This window comes from Papio anubis, chromosome 12 (genome assembly GCF_008728515.1).
Source record: "Papio anubis isolate 15944 chromosome 12, Panubis1.0, whole genome shotgun sequence".
In the NCBI taxonomy this organism is placed as follows: Eukaryota; Metazoa; Chordata; class Mammalia; order Primates; family Cercopithecidae; genus Papio; species Papio anubis.
The window spans coordinates 67,223,634-67,243,245 of record NC_044987.1 but is presented as its reverse complement, the minus strand read 5'-3'; the positions used below and the strand labels follow the sequence as shown (position 1 = coordinate 67,243,245).

The following is a 19,612-nucleotide window of genomic DNA, read 5'->3' as shown; positions in this document are numbered from 1 at the left end:
AAAAACAAAAATGTCTTCAGAATCATCAGCACACATTTGTGTCTGGGTAAATGAGTTTTATATCTGCCTCTGCTAGATTTTTTAAGGTGTCAGAGTCAGGCACAAAGGTTGTGAGACTGTAAACCCAGTCCAAAGCTGAGTAATCTTTATTTGTGTGATTCTTTTTTTTTGACAAATAAGACTAATTTAAGATTGTTGGTTCATTGAAAACAGCTGAATCTTGTGAGTTATCAGCAAAATGACCTTGTGTTTAAGGTTCTTACTAGGTATTCACCTAATATTCAGACTTAAAAAATGACTAATGTGGAAATAACTTTAAATAATGATTAGCTTTGTATAATGTCTCAGTTTTCAAAAGTAAAAGATAAATTGCTAAAAATAAAAAATTGAATACATGTAAATGAGGTAAGTGCTTGTAAGTGGACTTTTCATGTGATTTAAAATGTTAAAATTATTTTAAATTGAATAATTGATACTCACTGGGTGTCTGGGTCATTTCCAATTAAAAAAAGATTATGACATGTGAAAACATGTTTCCAAAATTGTGCAATAGTTTTATTTATAAAATGCTAACATCTGATATAGAGTTCAAGATTTCTTGTTTCCTAGGTTTTCACTAAAATGTAAGGTAACTAAGAATAATAATTCTAATTAGTGTATAATTCTGTAAGTTATTTTCTTATTGAGAACAAAACAATTTTATGCAATTTGGAGGTTATTTGCAAGTTATTTATTTAAAAAGTAAAAAATCAGTAAGTAGGGAAGAATGATGTGAAAAAAAGTTATGAATATGAAGATATATTTTTGGTAAGGAAATTTATAGAGAAATGAGAATAATTTTATGTGAAAAAGGATCTTGTATGATAAATTTTTGTCCTAAAGTAAAATGACTGACTACTTAGAAAAGAAGGAAGTACACCACTAGTCAGAAAGTCCAAGCATGATAAAGTTCATGAAGGGGACTTTAAGAATTTTGTATGTGATGACTATAATTAAAATGAAATTATTTATAGTAGTCTTTCTAGGATTGATCTCCTATGTTAAAATAAGATTTTTAAGATACTTATTTGTTCTTAATGATATTCCAAGAAATTTTGTTTTTAATTCTGTAATGTTTCTTTTGAAAACTTCTCAGATTCACATCTCAGAAGATCAACTTTTATTTTGTCTTGACACTTTCAGCTTTTTCTCCCTTTGAAAAGGCCTGGGATAATAACTCTCCTTCAGCTTTTTCATCAGCTCCTATAACCTTTTCCTCCAGTTCTAACAGTTGTTATGGCCTAATGCTGAAATGTTTTATCTTGAAGGTTAAAAAAAAAAAATCAATGTTTTCTTCCAGTATGACTTGATTCTGTATTCTTGGTTTTTCTTGACATGTCTAAAATGTTAAATGTAATCAGGAAATTTCTTAGGCTGTTCCTAAGAGTCATATATTCCCCTGCCATACTTATAACCTTGAATACACTCTTCCTGTGTCCGATTGCTGCAGGAGAGGCAAGTCCCCAAAAACTGGGGCTTAGCCCAAAAGGGTTCTTGGCTTCACCCAGGAAAGAAATCAAGGGTAAGTCAGTGTCATTAGACAGCAATCTTTTATCGATGGCACTGCTCCTTGTGGAGCAGGGCTAACTCACAGACAGTGTGCCCAGAGTGGTCAATGTATGAGCTCTTAGAAACTGTATTTATACTCACTTATACCCACTTTCAATTACATGCAAATTAAGGAGTAGGTCAACGCAAATTGAGGTGTGGATTATTTATACCTATCTATGAAAGGGGTGGTAACTTCCGGGTCATTGCCAGGGAAAGCGGTGGTAACTTCCATATTGTTGTCATGGAAAGGGGTGGTAGCTTTTGTGTCATTGCTATGGAATTTGTAAGGTGTCATGGTGCTGGTGGAAGTGTCTTATGTCAGTGAACAATGAGGGGATCTAGGGATTGTTTTTGTCACCATCTGCTGGTTCCTCTTGTTTTATCACTTTATCCTGCCTGGACCAGATCCTGTTTTGGTCAGCAGGTTTGTGACCACAAAACAAGTCCTACCTGTCTTCTATCTTATTTCCACCTCAGAGATTAGATACTCTTCCTTTATCTCAAGGGGGCTGAAGAAGGGCAGAAGTCCATTGTTTCTTGCTGATTTTATGGGCATAGGCCTTGCATAGCATTGGAGGAGTAAAAACTTCTGTAAGAAGCCCAATGACAGGATGTCTTTAATTTTTGGGTCAGAAGACAGGATGGGTTGGAAGCCTTGTGCCAGCATTGTCTTTATGTAGAATCTAAAAGATATAAACATTACTAGGAGGAAAAATTACAATTAGGAGGAATAGAATAATTCATGTTCTTATTCCCATCCACAGCATCATGTTATTTATCTATGTATTTGGGAAATAATAGCTTAAAGTCCTTTAGGGGTTTATAAGCATCTCTGTGTTCTTTCAGAGACCTCCAGTAAACTTGAACTGTCAAGTCCAAATGAGCCAGGGAGTTCACCAGGGCTACTGAAAGAAGGATAGCTCTAGTATTGATGGGGAGCTTTTCCATTTCTCACTGGAGACAGGACATTCTCATTGTCAGTGGCCCTTTTGCTTATAGTGGGCATACTGATTCTCCCCCAGGGCCAGTAAGTTGGGGGCTCTTGTCTGAGCATCCTGGATATCGATTTTGCAACACTTTCTCGGGATGGGTAATCCTGAGGGGACAGGGGACTTAAAGCATTCACTAATGGGCTCTTGGCAATTGTATTTATACTCATGTAAACCCAATTTTAATTGCATACAAATTAAGGAATAATGTAAATTTAAGGGTTGGTTATTTAGAACTTTTTAGGAAAGAGATGGCAACTTCTGGGTCACTGCCATGGGAAGGGATGGTAACTCTTGGGTAATTGACATGGCATTTATAAACTATCATGGTGCTCATGTAAGTGTCTTATGCCAATGAACAATAAAGGCAGTTAGGAATCATTTTCATCTTTGCTAATTTCTTCACTTTATCCTGTCTGGACAAGATCCTGTTTTGGTCAGTAGGGCTGCGACCAGAAGAGAAGTCCTTCTGGTCTCCTACCTTGTTATTTAATTAAAGCGCTTTTTAAACCAAATTTAACTCCCAGGTTATCTCAATAGGTTTCTTATAAGGAGATGCAGTCACACTGCAGAAGGTTTCTCTTTGTCTTTTTGGTAACCAGTTTAAGATACAACATTTTACATTTTATTAAGAGAATTCTTATGTTGTCTTTATCAGGTTTTCGATTGCTTAGAAAAGTTGAACTTTAAAAGAGTTAAGGTTTTTACATCCATGTAACTCTCAGTATTGGTTTTAAAGTCTTAATCATCACTTTGGTTAAATGAGTAACTATTATTTTTACAAAGACTGTTCTGAACTAAAGTTTAGAACCTTTCAGCATCTTTGACAAACATCCTTAAAATTGAATCCTAAATTAAGTTCCTGACTTATTTCTGGGGTGTATCAAAGCTATAAAAATTAATCACCATAAGGTTATAAAATATTTTACAGCTTCTACTCAGGTCATGGACTCCAGTAACACTACCTCCAGCCCCTTAAAAAAGTTCTTATTGGGTACTGTTAATTAATCCTTGTGCTGTTAAATTGTAGGGCTTTGACTCTGGGCTACACATATCACATCTAAAGAAGGCACCAATTCCTGCCAGTATTTGTCACCAAACTCAAGTTAAACCAAAGCTTTGTCTTTAGATGTGGGCAAAGATGACAGATAAAGTAAACTGCTTTCATGAGACATAGGGACAGGCCTGTATTCAAAAATCTTAAGATTCATTTAATAATTTTGCCTCTATCTGAATTAATAGAATTTATTTTATGTGTTTATATTAAATAATTTAAATAGTTAACTATTTGTGAGCTTATTTTTCTTTCATTCTCAAAATTAGGCAGGGCACTGGAAGTATTGCATGAGATTGTAAGGGCTGGTTTTGAGGAATACAACTACTCAGACCCTCCAAATCAAGGATGGGTAGACAGCTGCCTCAACAGCTAAACAAAATGCTTGTGTTTTATATAGCTAATTGATACAAGCCAAGATTATAGCAGCTCAGTGCATAGAATGTATAGATAAGTCAATTTTGTAACCTTGTCTTTTGGCTTTGGTTTTTGGCTCTTATATTACTTAAAGGGGGTTTTAAGGGTCAGTGAGTGCCTGGTCACCTCCATTCCAATCTGACCTAAAATGTTTAATTGGCTATAAGTTCTTTGACTTTATGACACTTAGCCACAGGGGTCCCACTGAGGGACATGATGGACCCAGTACAGGTAGCATACCACCTCAGCATTGATATGGAACAAAGTAAAACCTTGGCCATCAATACTGTCTCTGGCTTACTTTGACAAAAAGCGGGGACTATAGACTAAAATATGAAATTTGAAGTCCCCCAACAGACTGAATGAATACCCCTCTTGGCCAAAGGGAATTAAAAGAAAACCTGAGAAACAAGTTCAGTCCATAATGGGAAAGCAGGGAGGTCAGACACACCTCACTATACTGTTCCCTTCTTTGGAATTTAGGCGCAACTGACCAGCATTAACATTGAAATAGAGATCATAAGACAGACAGAACAGACTCTTTACAGCAATAAGTTACCAAATTATAAACAGGACCCAAGACCATGCTAAGCAAGAGTTGTCTCCACCCCAAGGTAAACAGAACCATATTTTACATGCATGTTTGTTTAATATACATGTGTCAAGATCACTTCATAAATATTCATAGTCCCCCCTATAGCTAGTTAAATATGCAAGTTTAGTCATCCTGTTGTCACATCCCTGCAGGAACCTTTGGTACAATCGACAGTGGGGAACAACCTAATTGATTTCTTAGTTGATGCTAGGGCTACTTATTCAGTCCTTTAGTACTCCAAAACCAAAGAATACTAAAATGACTGTACCCTTGACAGAGGTTGCAAATGGAATGCAGCAAAAGGTGTTTTGTTGTTGTTGTTGTTTTGTTTTGTTTACAACTTTAGGAATGTCAGCTGGGGGACTTGGGATTAAGACACAATTTTCTCTATATGCCAGAATGTCTCATTTCTCTGTTAGAATGAGACTTGCTTTGCCAGCCAAAAGAAGAAAAGGAAAAACTCTTCCCTCTGAGAGTTTATGAATGATTTTCTCTTTCCAGGTCCTCATACCCCGTGGAATGAGCCCCTTCACCCTTTCTATCCAGGAGATAAGCTGCTATTAAAGTCCTGGAGAAACCAAGGGCTGGACCAAGAGCTAACCAAAAAGTAGACAGGACCTCATGATGTGCTGCTAACCATACATTCATCTGTCAAATAGACTGGACTTAGGCCCTGGAAACATCACACTTGGGTGAAGGCAGCCCCTCCCAACCTGATACCTCGGGTGACCAGACAGTTTGGTCATATAAATCGAGAGAGGATCTAAAGCTCTTATTAAAGAAAAATTATATTGATAAGTAATACTCTTCTGTTAACATTAAGTTCTTAATGAACTTTACAGGCATAAGTACCTTCTTTATTTTTGCTAAAAATAACCTTTTTGTTGAATGTGCAAAGTTGGAGGCTTCCTTCCAAAATAAAACAGACTGTTGGGTTTGAGAGGAACTACCCCTTTCTTCTACTGCAGGCTTGCCCTGGTGCATACAACTGCTAACCTGAGCACTTGGAGTCATTCTTATACTTGGGATGAGAGTACTCAGTCATTTCTTTTCTATGATTATAGTACCATTCACAGTGAGTTCCTCACGTTTGAGGAAATCCAGAAGCATATTGTCTATCAGGTTTATTAGCAGGTTAATGCCATCCCTGTATAGGATATGCCATAAGTGATGGGATAGAATGGTTGATGGTGGAGAAAATCCAGGTAATGGGTCAAGCACCTCTATACATCAAAAAACAGAAAACAGTATACTCCACACTATCACTCATGATATGGAATGGTTACCTCTTCAACAATATGGCCAAACCCTTTGGCTGACTGATAATATGTGGATAGGAAGACACAATCAGAATATCCTCCGTAGCAGAACCTACCCTTCCTACTGGGGTTAGTTATGGGCCTGTGACACTCATCATTGGCCTTACTTACCTTATAATCAGATTAGAAGATGTACCTTGGGGCTCCCTTACCTACCAGGATGTATCCTGTTCCATCTAGACTCTCTCTCTGACAACTGGGAAAACATAAAGGCTTGAAATCACTGTTAAAAACAGGCATCATGGTGGTTTTATCCTCTACCCAGTTTTTACCCCCCAGGCAGCAGCCAAAGATCAAGAATTACAAGTACAGGCTTTGGCTAAACATATGGCCACCACCAGGCACCTGTAGTCCCAGCTACTCAGGACACTGAGGCAGGAGAATGGCGTGAACCTGGGAGGTGGAGCTTGCAGTGAGCTGAGATGGCGCCACTGCACTCTAGCCTGGGTGACAAAGCGAGACTCCATCTTAAAGAAAAAAAAATGTGGCCACCACCTTTAATAACAGCCATCATGCCATCACCCTTCTCACTGAAGAAACCTTGCAGATTAGATAAGTGACTCTACAGAACTGTATGACCTTAGATATCCTGACTGAAGCCCAAGGTGGCCTTGTGCAAAATACGGAATGTTGTGTATATCTACCAGATTATTCTCACAGTATAACCCAAGCTATGCATGCATTGGACACCCATATTTCTGCTATAGATACCCTTTCCCAGGACCCTGTAACAGGGTCAACTTCCTAATACGTCATATACAGTATGATTGATATTCAGCTCATTATTCTCTTTGGCTCTTGTGGACTTCATTATTACTGTTATACCCTTTGTATAGGATGCAGGACAGACTTTCTCAAAAGCATTTATTTTTGCACCACAATGCTTCAGCAAGTTCCTGTTGTGAGTCTGAATTCAGGAATATTTCCATTTCCAGGTAAATAGATTCCATTCTGATACTCCCTAACTATACCCCTTTTTAGCGGGAAGTAGCCAAATGGACTGTTTTGCCCAATTTCCATAGTAGTAGAATGTAACTTGACAGTGGGGAATTGTAACCAAGTATCCCAGCCTCCAAATGCATTTTAAAACTTTTTTTTCCTTTCTTACTTTCAGCCTTGAGACATACTTTGAAACTCTGTTTCTCCCTCTCCCACCAAGCACTTCTGTGACTTGTGCTCTCTTATCTAATTATGTGCTTGCTTAGAAATTCCAGGGGCCAATTTTGAAATGACCCAGGCAGAGAGACCCAGTTGCAGAACTCTCCCACTTAGGGGGCGTTACAAACAGTCCACCAGTACCTGGCCGCAGTCAGGGTGATGCAAACCGGACCTCTGGATGGACGACTATTCAAGATAACCATGGGAATAAGACATGTAGACCTGGGCCCTCCTGTGCCACTCCCATGTATTTCTCACACCTTTTCATTAAATCTCTTCGCTCAGCTCAAAAGGAGATGGCTTATTTGAGGCAGAAGCCTAGCCATCTTCCATCTGCCAGCACTTGATCAGTAAAGTTGTTTTCCTTTCACCACACCTTGCTTCTCATGTTTTCAGCCTCTGAGCAAGGAGGAGCTGGACTTGAACTAATTATACCAGCAGCATTGAATTTTCTCTTTCCATGCTTCCAACATAACATCATATTTGTGATTTTTTTCCATTCACTATCTTCCCCAAACTCTGCCAGTTATAGTTTTTTAGAAAGTTTCTTTTGCTTTGCCATGTCTTCCCTGAACATACGTTGTTTTTTCCTCTGTGCTTTTCTTCTATAGAGGCAGTTACTTCATGAATTTAAAAACTTCTTCTGGAAGGGTGTGGGGGCTCACGCCTGTAATCCCAGCACTTTGGGAGGCCAAGAAGGGTGGATCACCAGGTCAGGAGTTCAAGACCGGCTTGGCCAACATGGTGAAGCCCTGTCTCTAATAAAAATACAAAAATTAGCTGGGCTTGGTAGCACGTACCTGTAATCACAGCTACTCGGGAGGCTGAGGCAGGAGAATTACTTGACCCCAGGAGGCAGAAGTTACAATGAGCCGAGATCAGGCCACTGTACTCCAGCCTGGGATACAGAGCAAGACCCTGTCTCAGAAAAACAAAACCAAACCAAAACGTCTTCTGATGTTTTTGGTCATAATATTTATCTGCTCTGTGACATGGTTCTAGGCCATGTCTCAAGTCAGTAGGTATGACCCAGTAATATTTGTTATAAACTTGCTATTCATCTGTGGACCTGACACATAGGCTTTTTGTGGTAGGTTAAAAGTATAGAATCTCAGGTCTCAACCTGAGCTTAGTGAATTTCAATTTGCCTTTTAATAAGATCCCCAGGTGGCTTGAATATACTTAAAAGTTTGAGAAGCATTGCTGTATAACGCAGCTTAATCTACACCATGAAGATGAGTTATTTTTCCTGTACTGCTGTCTTGCCATCAGAAGACTGGAGCTCATGTTACCTCAGATTCTTCTACTCACAGATAGCTTCGTGAAACGATGGTACATTTGAGTGACCCTTTCTCATCCATGCCTGTTTCTCCCCGTGTGAAAGCAGGTCCAGGGAAGCCTTTACCACCAGCCAACCCATCCAGTTCTCCCCACTGCAAACAAGAAGATTGTGGGTTTTCTTTCCAGGGTGTGCCACTTGCAATCATTCTAAAAGTTTAATGTGTGTCTGAAACCTGTATAGATAATTAAAACACATATTGTTGAGCTCCACACAAAGATTGTCCATTTCAGTAGATCTGTGGAGGAGCCTAATAATTTTCATTTCTAGGAATTTCCCTGGTGGTTCTGATGCTGCTGATCCAGGGACAACACACTGGGAGCCACAGCTCTAGATGAAGCTCTAGATGAAGCTTTGCTTCATCTGAACTGCCCCTGCCTCATCCCCTCTGAGTCAACAAACATCTTCTTTTAACCTCACTGTATTTGGCAGTCCTTTTCCCATAACCTAATTTAGGTTAACATATGTCTGTATTAGTGCATTCTTATATTGCTATTAGGAAATACCTGAGACTGGGTAATTTATAAAGAAAAGAGGTTTAATTGACTCACAGTTCCACAAGGCTTGGAAGGATTCAGGAAACTTATAATCGTGGCAGAAGGCAAAGGGGAAGAAAGGCACCTTCTTAACAGTGCAGCAGGAAGGAGAAGGCGTGCCAGCAGGGAAATGTCAGACGCTTATAAAACCATCAGATCTCATGAGACTCACTCACTATCATGAGAAGAGCATGGGGGGAAACTGCTCCCATTATCCAATTACCTCCACCTGGTCCTGCCCTCGACATGTGGACATTATGAGGATTACAGTTCAAGGTGAGATTTGGGTGAGGACACAGAACCAAACTGTATCATTCTGCCCCTGGCCCCTCCCAAATCTCATATCCTTACATTTCAAAACACAATCATGCCCTTTGAACAGTCCCCCAAAGTCTTAGCTCATTCCAGCATTAACCCAAAAGTCTAAGTCCAAAGTCTCATTTGAGGCAAGTCAAGTCCCTTTCACCTATGAGACTGTAAAATCGAAATCAAGTTAGTTACTTCCTACATACAATGGGGATACAGGCGTTGGGTAAAAACACCCATTTCAAATGGGAGAAATTGGCCAAAACAAAGGGCTATAGGCTCCATGCAAGTCCAAAATCCAATAGGGCAGTCATTAAACCTTAAAGTTCCAAAATCATCTCTTTTGACTCCATGTCTCACATCCAGGTCACACTGATGCAAAAGGTGGGCTCCCAAGGCCTTGGGCAGCTCCACCCCTGTGGCTTTGCAGGGTATAACCCTGCTTTCATGGGCTGGCATTGAATGTCTGCAGCTTTTCCAGGTACACATTGCAAGCTATCAGTGGATCTACCATTCTGGGGTCTGGAGGATGGTGGCCGTTTTCTCACAGCTCCACTAGATAGCACCCTGGTGGTGACTATATGTGGGGGCTCCCACCCCACATTTCCCTTCTGCACTGCCCTAGCAGAGGTTCTCCATGAGGGCCCCACCCCTGCAGCAAACTTCTGCCTGGACATCCAGGCATCTCTATACATCTTCTGAAATCTAGGTGGAGGTTCCCAAACCTCAATTTTTGACTTCTGTGCACCCATAAGCTCAATACGATGTGGAAGCTGCCAAGGCTTGGGGTTTGCACCCTCTGAAGTCATGGCCCAAGCTGTACCTTGGCCCTTTTAGACATGGCTAGAATGGCTGGGATGCAGGGCACTAAGTCCCTAGACTGCATACAGCAGAGGGTTCCTGGGCCCAGCCCACAAAACCATTTTTTCCTCCTAGGTCTTCATGCCTGTGATGGGAAGGGCTGCCACAAAACTCTCTGACATGTGTTAGAGACATTTTCCCCATTGCGTTGGCGATTAACATTTGGCTCCTTGTTACTTATGTAAATTTCTAAAGCTGGCTTGAATTTCTCCTCAGAAAATGGGTTTGTTTTTTGCATATGAAGTTTAGGTTTATGTTTCTCATTAGTTTTATCTTTTTGGTGTAATTTCTATGAGGACAATGCCATCTTTACCTTGCAATTTAAAAATCTGAATTTCCCCTTCCTTCTGCTAATTTTGGGTTTGGTTTGTTCTTGCTTTTCTACTTCTTTAAGGTATATGGTTAGGTTGTTATCTGAAGTCTTTAACAACAATTTATTGTATATTTCTTTTTTTCTTTTTATTTGAGACAGAGCCTCACTCTGTTTCCCTTTGATCAACATCTCCCCTTTACATCTTCCCTCCATGCACCCCTTTCAATCTCTAATAACAACCTTTCTACTCTGTTTCTATGAGATCAAATTTTTTAGTTTCTACATGTAAATGAGATCATACAGTATTTGTCTTTCTGTGCCTGGATTATTGTACTTAACATAATCTCCTCCAGGTTCATCCATGTCATCACAAATGACAGGATTTCCTTCTTTTTAAAGGCCATATTGTATTTCATTGTGTATACATATATATTGTGTATACATTGTATGTGCGTGTGTATACATTGTGTGTGCGTATGTATACATTGTGTAGTCTCCCATTATCTGCAGTTTTGTTTTCTGAGGTTTCAGTTACCTGTGGTGAGCCAGTCTGCATGTAATGCATGGAAAATTCCAGAAATAAATAATTTATAAGTTTTAAATTGAGTGCTATTTTGAGTAGCATGATAAAATCTTGCACCTTCCTGCTCCATCATTTCATCTCATCACATAGGCATTTTATCATCTCACCTCATCACTAGAAGAAGGGGGAATACAGTACAATAAGATATTTTGAGAGAGAGACCATATTCACACAACTTTCATTATAGTATATTGTTATAATTTCTCTATTTATTATTAGTTTTTGTTGTTAGTCTCTACTGTGCCCAATTTATAAATTAAACTTTATCATAGATATATATGTATAGGATAAAATAGTATATATATGGTTTGGTACTATCTATGGTTTCAGGCATTTACTGAGATCTTAGAATGTATACCCATTAGATAAGAGGGGACTACTGTATCACATTTTTCTTTATCCATTCATCTATTGATAGATACACGTTGCTTTCATGTCTTGCCTATCATAAATAATACTACAATGATCTATGAACGAACATGGGAATATAGATATCTGTATATTCTTCAAAGAGATATGTAGATATCTCTTTGATATACTGATTTTAATTCTTTTTATATATATAGCCATGCCAGATCACATGGTAATTATATTTTTAGTTTTCTGTGAAATCCTCATACTATTTTCTAAAATGGCTGTACTAACTTACATTCCCACTAACAGTGTACAAGTTTCATTTTCTCCATATCCTCACCAATACTTGTTATTATTGTCTCTGTGATAACAGCCATTCTAATAGGTACCAGGTGATATCTCACTGTGGTTTTAATTTGCATTTCCCTGATGATTAGAGATGTTGCACATTGTTTTCATATATCTATTGGCCACTCATATGTCTTCAGAAATGTGTGTTCAGGTCATTTGACCATTTTAAAATCAGGTCATTTGTTATTTTGGCTAAATTGTTTTATTTCTTTACATATTTTGGATATTAGTCCCTTGTCAGACATATGGTTTGCAAGTATTTTTTATAGAAATCTAAAATACATAAAATGTACAAATCATGACTCTACATCTTGATGACTTTTCACAAACTATGCATTACCTGTGACACAATCACTGACATCACCACATAGAACCAACCAGTACAACAGAAGCCTCCATGGGATGTCATGAGGTAGCACATGTTAGGCAGCTTTTCCCATCTCTGGGCCACAGGGCTGATTCATGAATGGACATGCAATCCCACCATGGTGACTGATATGGGAGAAGTTCTTGGATTAGATTTTGTGAATGAGACACTCCTTTCCTCAGGATTGCTGGGACATTTCCCACTGGACATGGATTGGGGAGAATGTATCCCTCAGTCTTGTTGGCAGCTTTATTGCTGCCAGGAAGAGCAAGCTTTCTTGAGAACAGAACCTACTCTGTGAAAGCAGAGATGAGAAGAAGAAGAGGAGCCTCCATTTGAGTGCATATTCTGGATAAAGCCAAGCTTGTAGATTCATTCCTCCATTTTCTCTGCTATGACAGAGCCTACAGTCTTTTTCATTGTTTAAACTGTTTAGACTGAGCTCTGAGTCTCCTGCTTCTCACATACACCCTATGAGATTAATATCATTATCTTTATTTTACAGAGAAAGTAATAGATCCAGAAAGTTGAGTGATGTGCTCAAAATTATACAAGCCATTCAGGAAATATTGACTCCCAGTTAAAAAGCTCCATGTGTGAAATTAACTGTAATGACTTTTTTCCTTCAAAAATTTCAGTGACTCTATACTTTTTCTCAAAAAGATAAAAGTTCTTGGGTTGGGGGTGGCATCCAGGCTTTCTACAAAGCACCTTTAATCTACTTGTTGTGTCTCCCATGGTTGCACAAACTGAGCATCATGTCCATGCAAATCCTCTAGCCCTAAGTCACCTGCCTTTGCTCACACCCTCACTCCACCCCTCCCTTCTTTCCCTATTGACAACATTCATTCAGCCTCTCCTCTCACCTCCTACTGGGAGGTGTCAGAGTGGAATTGAGTCTCTTGTGGGAAGAGGTGCTCATTCCCCATAGACATACGAAGGAGTGCTGCTCCACGTTTGTGCTCTTGAGCTTTCTCACCTGAGGGGGCAAGTTTAAGCCTCTTTAGTTATCACACAAAAATACAGGAAGGTCTCTCTGAAGTGACTGCATGTTCTCCAGGGAGAAATTCTCCAGGCCATATAATTCTATACCATATAACATTATGGAATCAATACGCTGAATCACTCAGTTGTGTTTATGAATAGGTGGCTTTTGACTACAGGTGAATCTTCTGATAAAGTAGTATGAAAATTAAAGAGACAGAGTCAACAGGTAAGAAAGTGCAGATTCGGCTCCTGTGCATTTTGGTGGGACTTCTGTTTATAGTTGTCCTCTTTGATAGTTGGAGATGCTGTTAAAGTGATGTCTCAGTGCTCAGGAGTCACTAGGCTCAGCTCAAACATTTGAATTAGTAGACTTTTTGGTTTGATGCTAGTCAATTTCTTTTTCCTTTCAGAGAAAAGTTCAGGCAATAAGTAGAAGTGTAATTGCTTTGTGTGCATAAATCATCATATTCTGGAGTTTGCAACTAGAAGAGAACTTGGTCAGTAAGTCCAACACTTACCTCTATCCATTGGCAGGCCAAAGCCTTGGGAAGGGAATGATCTGCATAAGTATTACTTGTCAGTGATCTATCCAAGACACCATGAAGGTCTTCTAAGGTATAAAGATTTTCTATTTTTTATAGCATTCTATAAATTTTCTAATTTTTAAAACCAATCTACTTTTACATAGTTGGAACTGAATACATGTTCTTTTTTTTGCCATTAGAAATGTATTTTAAATGTTTGGTCTCACGGAGTCTGGTTTTAATAATTGCAGGAGCTTTCTTGACTTGCAAAATACAGTACAATTTTTGTGGTTAAATATAGTCATTTGATTTTAATACATGACTATGGACAAATTCAGAAATAAAGTAACTTGTCTTCTCCTGTCTGCTAATGTCCTACAGGTCTGCACTCAAGACAACACTGTATGCTTTCAACTTGATGTGTCCATCTGTCATCCTCATTTCTCACAGTGAATTTCTTTTGGTTTTCAAAACATCACACAAAAGGCAGTGGGTCTCCATTGTAGTTTGATGGTGTCATCAAGTGCCTCCTGACTTGAGCAAGTCAGTCTTCCTCCTCCCACCACCCTCCTCCCACCTAATGGCTTTCCATTCATGACATCCTGTGATTGTGCTTGTTCATCCTCCCTCCCCTTTCAAATGTCATCATCCCTCACTTAAATTTCTACAGCACGTGTTATTAATTCTCAATTGTGTTGTGTGCTGACTTCTCTTAGGCACTCTATTCCTTAAAAATAGAGTCTATATTTGTCTTATTTTAAAATTCATTTATTCAAAAATGTTGGTTTAACACCTATTATGAGCCAGGGAGTGTTGTAGGCACTGCGTGTAGAGCAAAGAAGCAAACAAAATCTTTGCCCTCTGGGAGCTAAGCTCTAGTGAGGGATTTTATATATATATACACATATTTATTTTAAAAAGATAGATAGAGAATATATTCTATGCCATATAATGTTATAAAATCAATGCACTGAATCACGCAGTTGTGTATATATGTGTGTGTGTGTGTATATATATATAGAGAGAGAGAGAGAGAAAAAGAGAAAGTCATGGGGTATGTGGTACGGGGAGGTACTAGTTTATGCAGCATACTGGTTAAGGGGTTAGAAGCTATTTTATGTAGTGTGCTTAGCTCTCTGTTGAACTCTGGATTCACATGTATTCCTGAGGGTGCAGAGCCTAGAAAATGGTAGCTGGTTAATCAGTGCTTGCTGAATAATTAATGATTAAATGAATTTTTTGATGACGACTATACTGGGAAGAGAGAAGAGAGAAAAGGAGACAGAGAGTGAAATCTTTTAAATTACACAATGATACCCCAAATGGATTTTTCTTAAGTCATCATGGTCAGAGGATAGACCTTAGAGATGTGGCCCCCAAAATTTCACATCCAGGTAAATCCCAATATAATTGGCCAGATCCAGGATGGGCAGAAATCTGTAAGCTTGAAGCTAATTCACATAGTCTATAGGTCACCTAATATGGCTGTGTTGAAAATGCAAATCCCCTCTGTTTCCACAGAATGTTGTTTTCTTTACCCAAGTCATATATAGGCACTTTGAAACTAATTAATATTTTAAATAAGTTTATATCAAATTTGCTATAACATTGGATTATTAGGTTATTATCAAACTTGTTGGGATATCTTTTTCAATCTACCTACTTTTTTATATTTTATTTTTTGTGGTCTTAAGTTTTGCATTTACGTAAAATTCAGTTAAATAAAGAACACTTGCAGCAATGTTATGGGATTGGAACCTAAGGTATAAAGTATTTCTATTTCCTTTAAGGCTATGTTTAATTTTCAAATAATATCAAATAAATTTGATGTTATTTCATGCTTTTCAGACAAGATCTCTGAGCCAGAGTTCTTCATTTCTCTTTTTTACATTTGGAATATAATCCAAGTATTTGGTCATTGTCTAAAATTGCCAAAGAAAATTTCTGTCAGGATAGGCTCCTCTTTTCATCTTCTGCCAGAATTTCTGGGGTGAATGCAGACTGGAACTCTTAGCTAATGGACTGACTTTATTCTTTATATACTATGTCCATAAAATCAATGCACGACTTCCTTACTGAAAATGAAAAGACAAAATCAAAGCTCTGTGGTTGAATTCATCCTCTTGGGTTTTTCTAACTTTCCTGAGCTCCAGGGGCAGCTCTTTGGGGTTTTCCTGGTTATTTATCTGGTGACCCTGATAGGAAATGCCATCATTATAGTCATCATCTCCCTAGACCAGAACCTCCATGTTCCCATGTACCTGTTCCTCCTGAACTTATCTGTGGTGGACCTGAGTTTCAGTACAGTTATTATGCCTGAAATGCTGGTGGTCCTCTCTACTGAAAAAACTACAATTTCTTTTGGGGGCTGTTTTGCACAGATGTATTTCATCCTTCTTTTTGGTGGGGCTGAATGTTTTCTCCTGGGAGCAATGGCTTATGACCGATTTGCTGCAATTTGTTATCCTCTCAACTACCAAATGATTATGAATAAAGGAGTTTTTATGAAATTAGTTATATTTTCATGGGCCTTAGGTTTTATGTTAGGTACTGTGCAAACGTCATGGGTATCTAGTTTTCCCTTTTGTGGCCTTAATGAAATTAACCATATATCTTGTGAAACCCCAGCAGTGCTGGAACTTGCATGTGCAGACACGTTTTTGTTTGAAATCTATGCATTCACAGGCACCTTTTTGATTATTTTGGTTCCTTTCTTGTTGATACTCCTGTCTTACATTCGAATTCTTTTTGCCATCCTGAAGATTCCATCAACTACTGGGAGACAAAAGGCCTTTTCAACCTGTGCCTCTCACCTCACATCTGTGACCCTGTTCTATGGCACAGCCAATATGACTTATTTACAGCCCAAATCTGGCTACTCACCAGAAACCAAGAAACTGATGTCACTGTCTTATTCACTTCTGACACCTCTGCTGAATCCACTTATCTACAGTCTGCAAAACAGTGAGATGAAGAGGGCTTTGATGAAACTATGGCGAAGGCGAGTGGTTTTACACACAATCTGACTGTGTTGAGAAGCCATGTAAGATTTAGTCACTGCCTGAATGTACTCAATCTAAATTTAATAAATGGTGAAAAAGTTTGCATTTTTTGGCATGAGGATGATTAATTTCTTGAGTTCTCCAAGTTTGATTGTATATCAGGAGCATCTTTATATGTTAACGTTTTTAGTTTTTTTCACCAATGCATAATATTCCTTAATATTGAATATAACACAATTTCAACAATTTGTTTAGCAATAGCCCTACTAATGGTTATTTTTTTGGTCACAATAGATAATACTAAAACAACCTGTTTTTATATATTCATAAATTCTGGTGCTTTAATTTTTACAGAATAGCTTTCACAAAGTAGATTCGAAGGGTCAAAACAAATGTGAGTTTGCAAGTTTTCATAGGTATTACTGAGTTACTTTTCTAAATGATTTTAACGACTTCAGACTGACCTGAGCACCCATCCTACCCCACTGTCTATGTTGAATGCCAAGAAGCCTACAATAACGAGATGAGATTTTTTGCTTCTGTAGTGAAAATCCGTTCCATAAATAAGTAGGAAAGAGCAGTTATTTATTGAGAGGGACACAATGTCTCTACTCAGGGACTCAGAGAGGCTATAATTCAAAACTAGTTTTCTTCTGGTTATTTTAGAATATATATTCATCCAGCGTTTTGAGTAGAGAACATCATGTGATCATTTTTGAAGGTCATTTAAAGTATGGCTGTCCTTTCCACTTATAAACTATATTTTTTGAAACTTGATCAAATTTCTTTCATAAGGCAAAAATGCACCTTATACAGGCCAAACAATGTATAATTGTGTTTTTTTCTTGTGGGACATAAATATGATTACCTCATTGTGCTGATTTTTCTATTATCCTTGAGTCACATCAATATTCATGTGCATCTTTCCAACATAAAATAATCATATAATAGTCTTTCTAGTTATACATAAAGATGAATAATTAGACATATTGCAACATTGAAATGTAACATTTCATTCTTGCTTCCTATTTTAATATTGCTATAATAAATAGAAAGGGTTCTACTCATTAAATCTATATCAAAGGAGTTGACAACACCCTTCATTTCTGCTCTGGGGGTGGAGGTGGGGTAATAAAGCAGTTAGAACACTTCTACGAAGCAATCATTCATTTGATGGAAAACCCTCTTTTTCTTCACATCTACTTCTGCCAAAAATAAAGGTGAAGGTGCAAATACACTGGAATTTCAAAAAAAAAAAAAAAAAAAAAGGAGAGAGAAATTTCATGAGAAGAAGGCTGAAACCTTGTAGGTAGTGATGCAGGACTTTTCTTCTCAGTCACTTTGGAAGCTGGAGACCCCTGGCTGGCAACACCCAACCTGGGCCTTGCTCAGCCATGCTGGCATGCCCCAGCTCGCCCGTGTTATAGCTTGTACCTGCATTCAGCAGTTCCCAAGCTGTTTTTATCACACCCAAGAAGAAAGAGGATATGCTGGACATTGAAGGGTAAGGATGGGGGAGAAGAATTTTACTGAAGGACAGAACAACTGTCAGCAGAGAAGGGATGTGCGGGGTGGTTCCCCTACTCGAAGGCAGGAAAGTCCCACCATGGTGGCTGGGTCCAGGGCCTTTTAGGGACTCAAAATGGGAAGTGCATGCTGGTTTGTGAGTATGCAAAAAAGTTAAAGTGAAGACACCACTCAAAAGTGGGCACGACAGTGTAGGAAAACCAATTAGGAAAGGGTAGGTATATGTAAAATAGGTGAAGAGTGGGGACCAATCAGAGGAAAGTATGTGAAATGGGAAGATAAGTCCTCAATCAGGTCCTAGGGTTTAACCTGTAGCTTGGCTTTCAGGCTTTAAACTGTCTTCCACTTAGAGGTGGGTTTCACTGGGACCCACCCCATCTGCCTAGGCATTTGGCTGCCTCCTGTCACTATCAGTAATATCTGAATGTTGTATAATATGTTTTCATTTGGGCATCAAACAGCCATCAGCAAAAGCGTTTGATTGGATCCCATCTCTTGATATACTGAAATTTCCTTCTGATAGCTTTTAAAAGAACCAATTAAGTAAGGCTTATGTAAAATGAACAAATCAACAAAGAAGCAAAGGAAGCCAAATACAGAAAGTCTTTTTAGCCATTCTTCAGTTCATTTTGTAAACCAATTTTTCTTAAAAAAATTATTTATAGGCCGGGCACGGTGGCTCATGCCTGTAATCCCAGCACTTTGGGAGACTGAGGCGGGTGGATCATGAGGTCAGGAGATTGAGACCATCCTGGCTAACACGGTGAAACCCCGTCTCTACTGAAAACACAAAAAATTAGCCGGGCATGGTGGCGGGAACCTGCAGTCCCAGCTACTCGGGAGGCTGAGGCAGGAGAATGGCGTGAACCTGGGAGGCGGAGCTTGCAGTGAGCCGAGATCACGCCACTGCACTCCAATCTGGGTGAAAGAGCGAGACGCTATCTCAAAAAAAAAAAAAAAATTCTTTATAAAAATGTCTTAGCACTAAATCTCATGAGTTAGTCTCTGCTCTTGAAGGATTTACAATGTATTGGTCATTAGATGCTGGAAGCTCACTATATTCCACCCTTTCCTCTTTCATTGCCTTTGTGATAAATAAAAGCCTGCATTGGCAAGATGTTTATGAAATTACAATAAGAAATTAGGTCACTCTAATTCTAAATTTGTACGTGTGTGTGTGTGTGTATGAATCCAAGTATATGCTGGGAATTCATACATTTGTCATGTTATGTGAGGAGATAGAAATAATCACTAGTAAATTTAGTCATAGTTTAAAATTTTTATGTTATTCTGATGAATAGAAATTGTTAGTATGCTTCACACATAATAGCCTAATCATATCATTTCTGCATACTATTCTTCATGGTGATTTTTAGTTACAGTCACTGTGGCTACTACTGCTGCTGGTTTCCTAGTTTATGCCCATTCTCCTTTTTCTTT

At 38.6% G+C, this 19,612-nt stretch overlaps 1 protein-coding gene across 1 annotated transcript; it reads left to right on the top strand.

Annotated features, from left to right (window-relative positions):
• The first annotated feature begins 14,390 nt into the window (after nucleotides 1–14,390).
• LOC101012868 (olfactory receptor 10A6) lies at nucleotides 14,391–18,903 on the top strand. Its single transcript, XM_021933785.2, has one exon. The coding sequence runs from the start codon at nucleotides 15,725–15,727 to the stop codon at nucleotides 16,667–16,669; it is 945 nt and encodes a 314-aa protein (XP_021789477.2). The 5' UTR covers nucleotides 14,391–15,724; the 3' UTR covers nucleotides 16,670–18,903.
• Nucleotides 18,904–19,612: the final 709 nt, after the last annotated feature.

Excerpts from the sequence above, each read along its gene's own strand:
- LOC101012868 (XM_021933785.2), top strand. The coding sequence starts at position 15,725 with ATGAAAAGACAAAATCAAAGCTCTGTGGTTGAATTCATCCTCTTGGGT.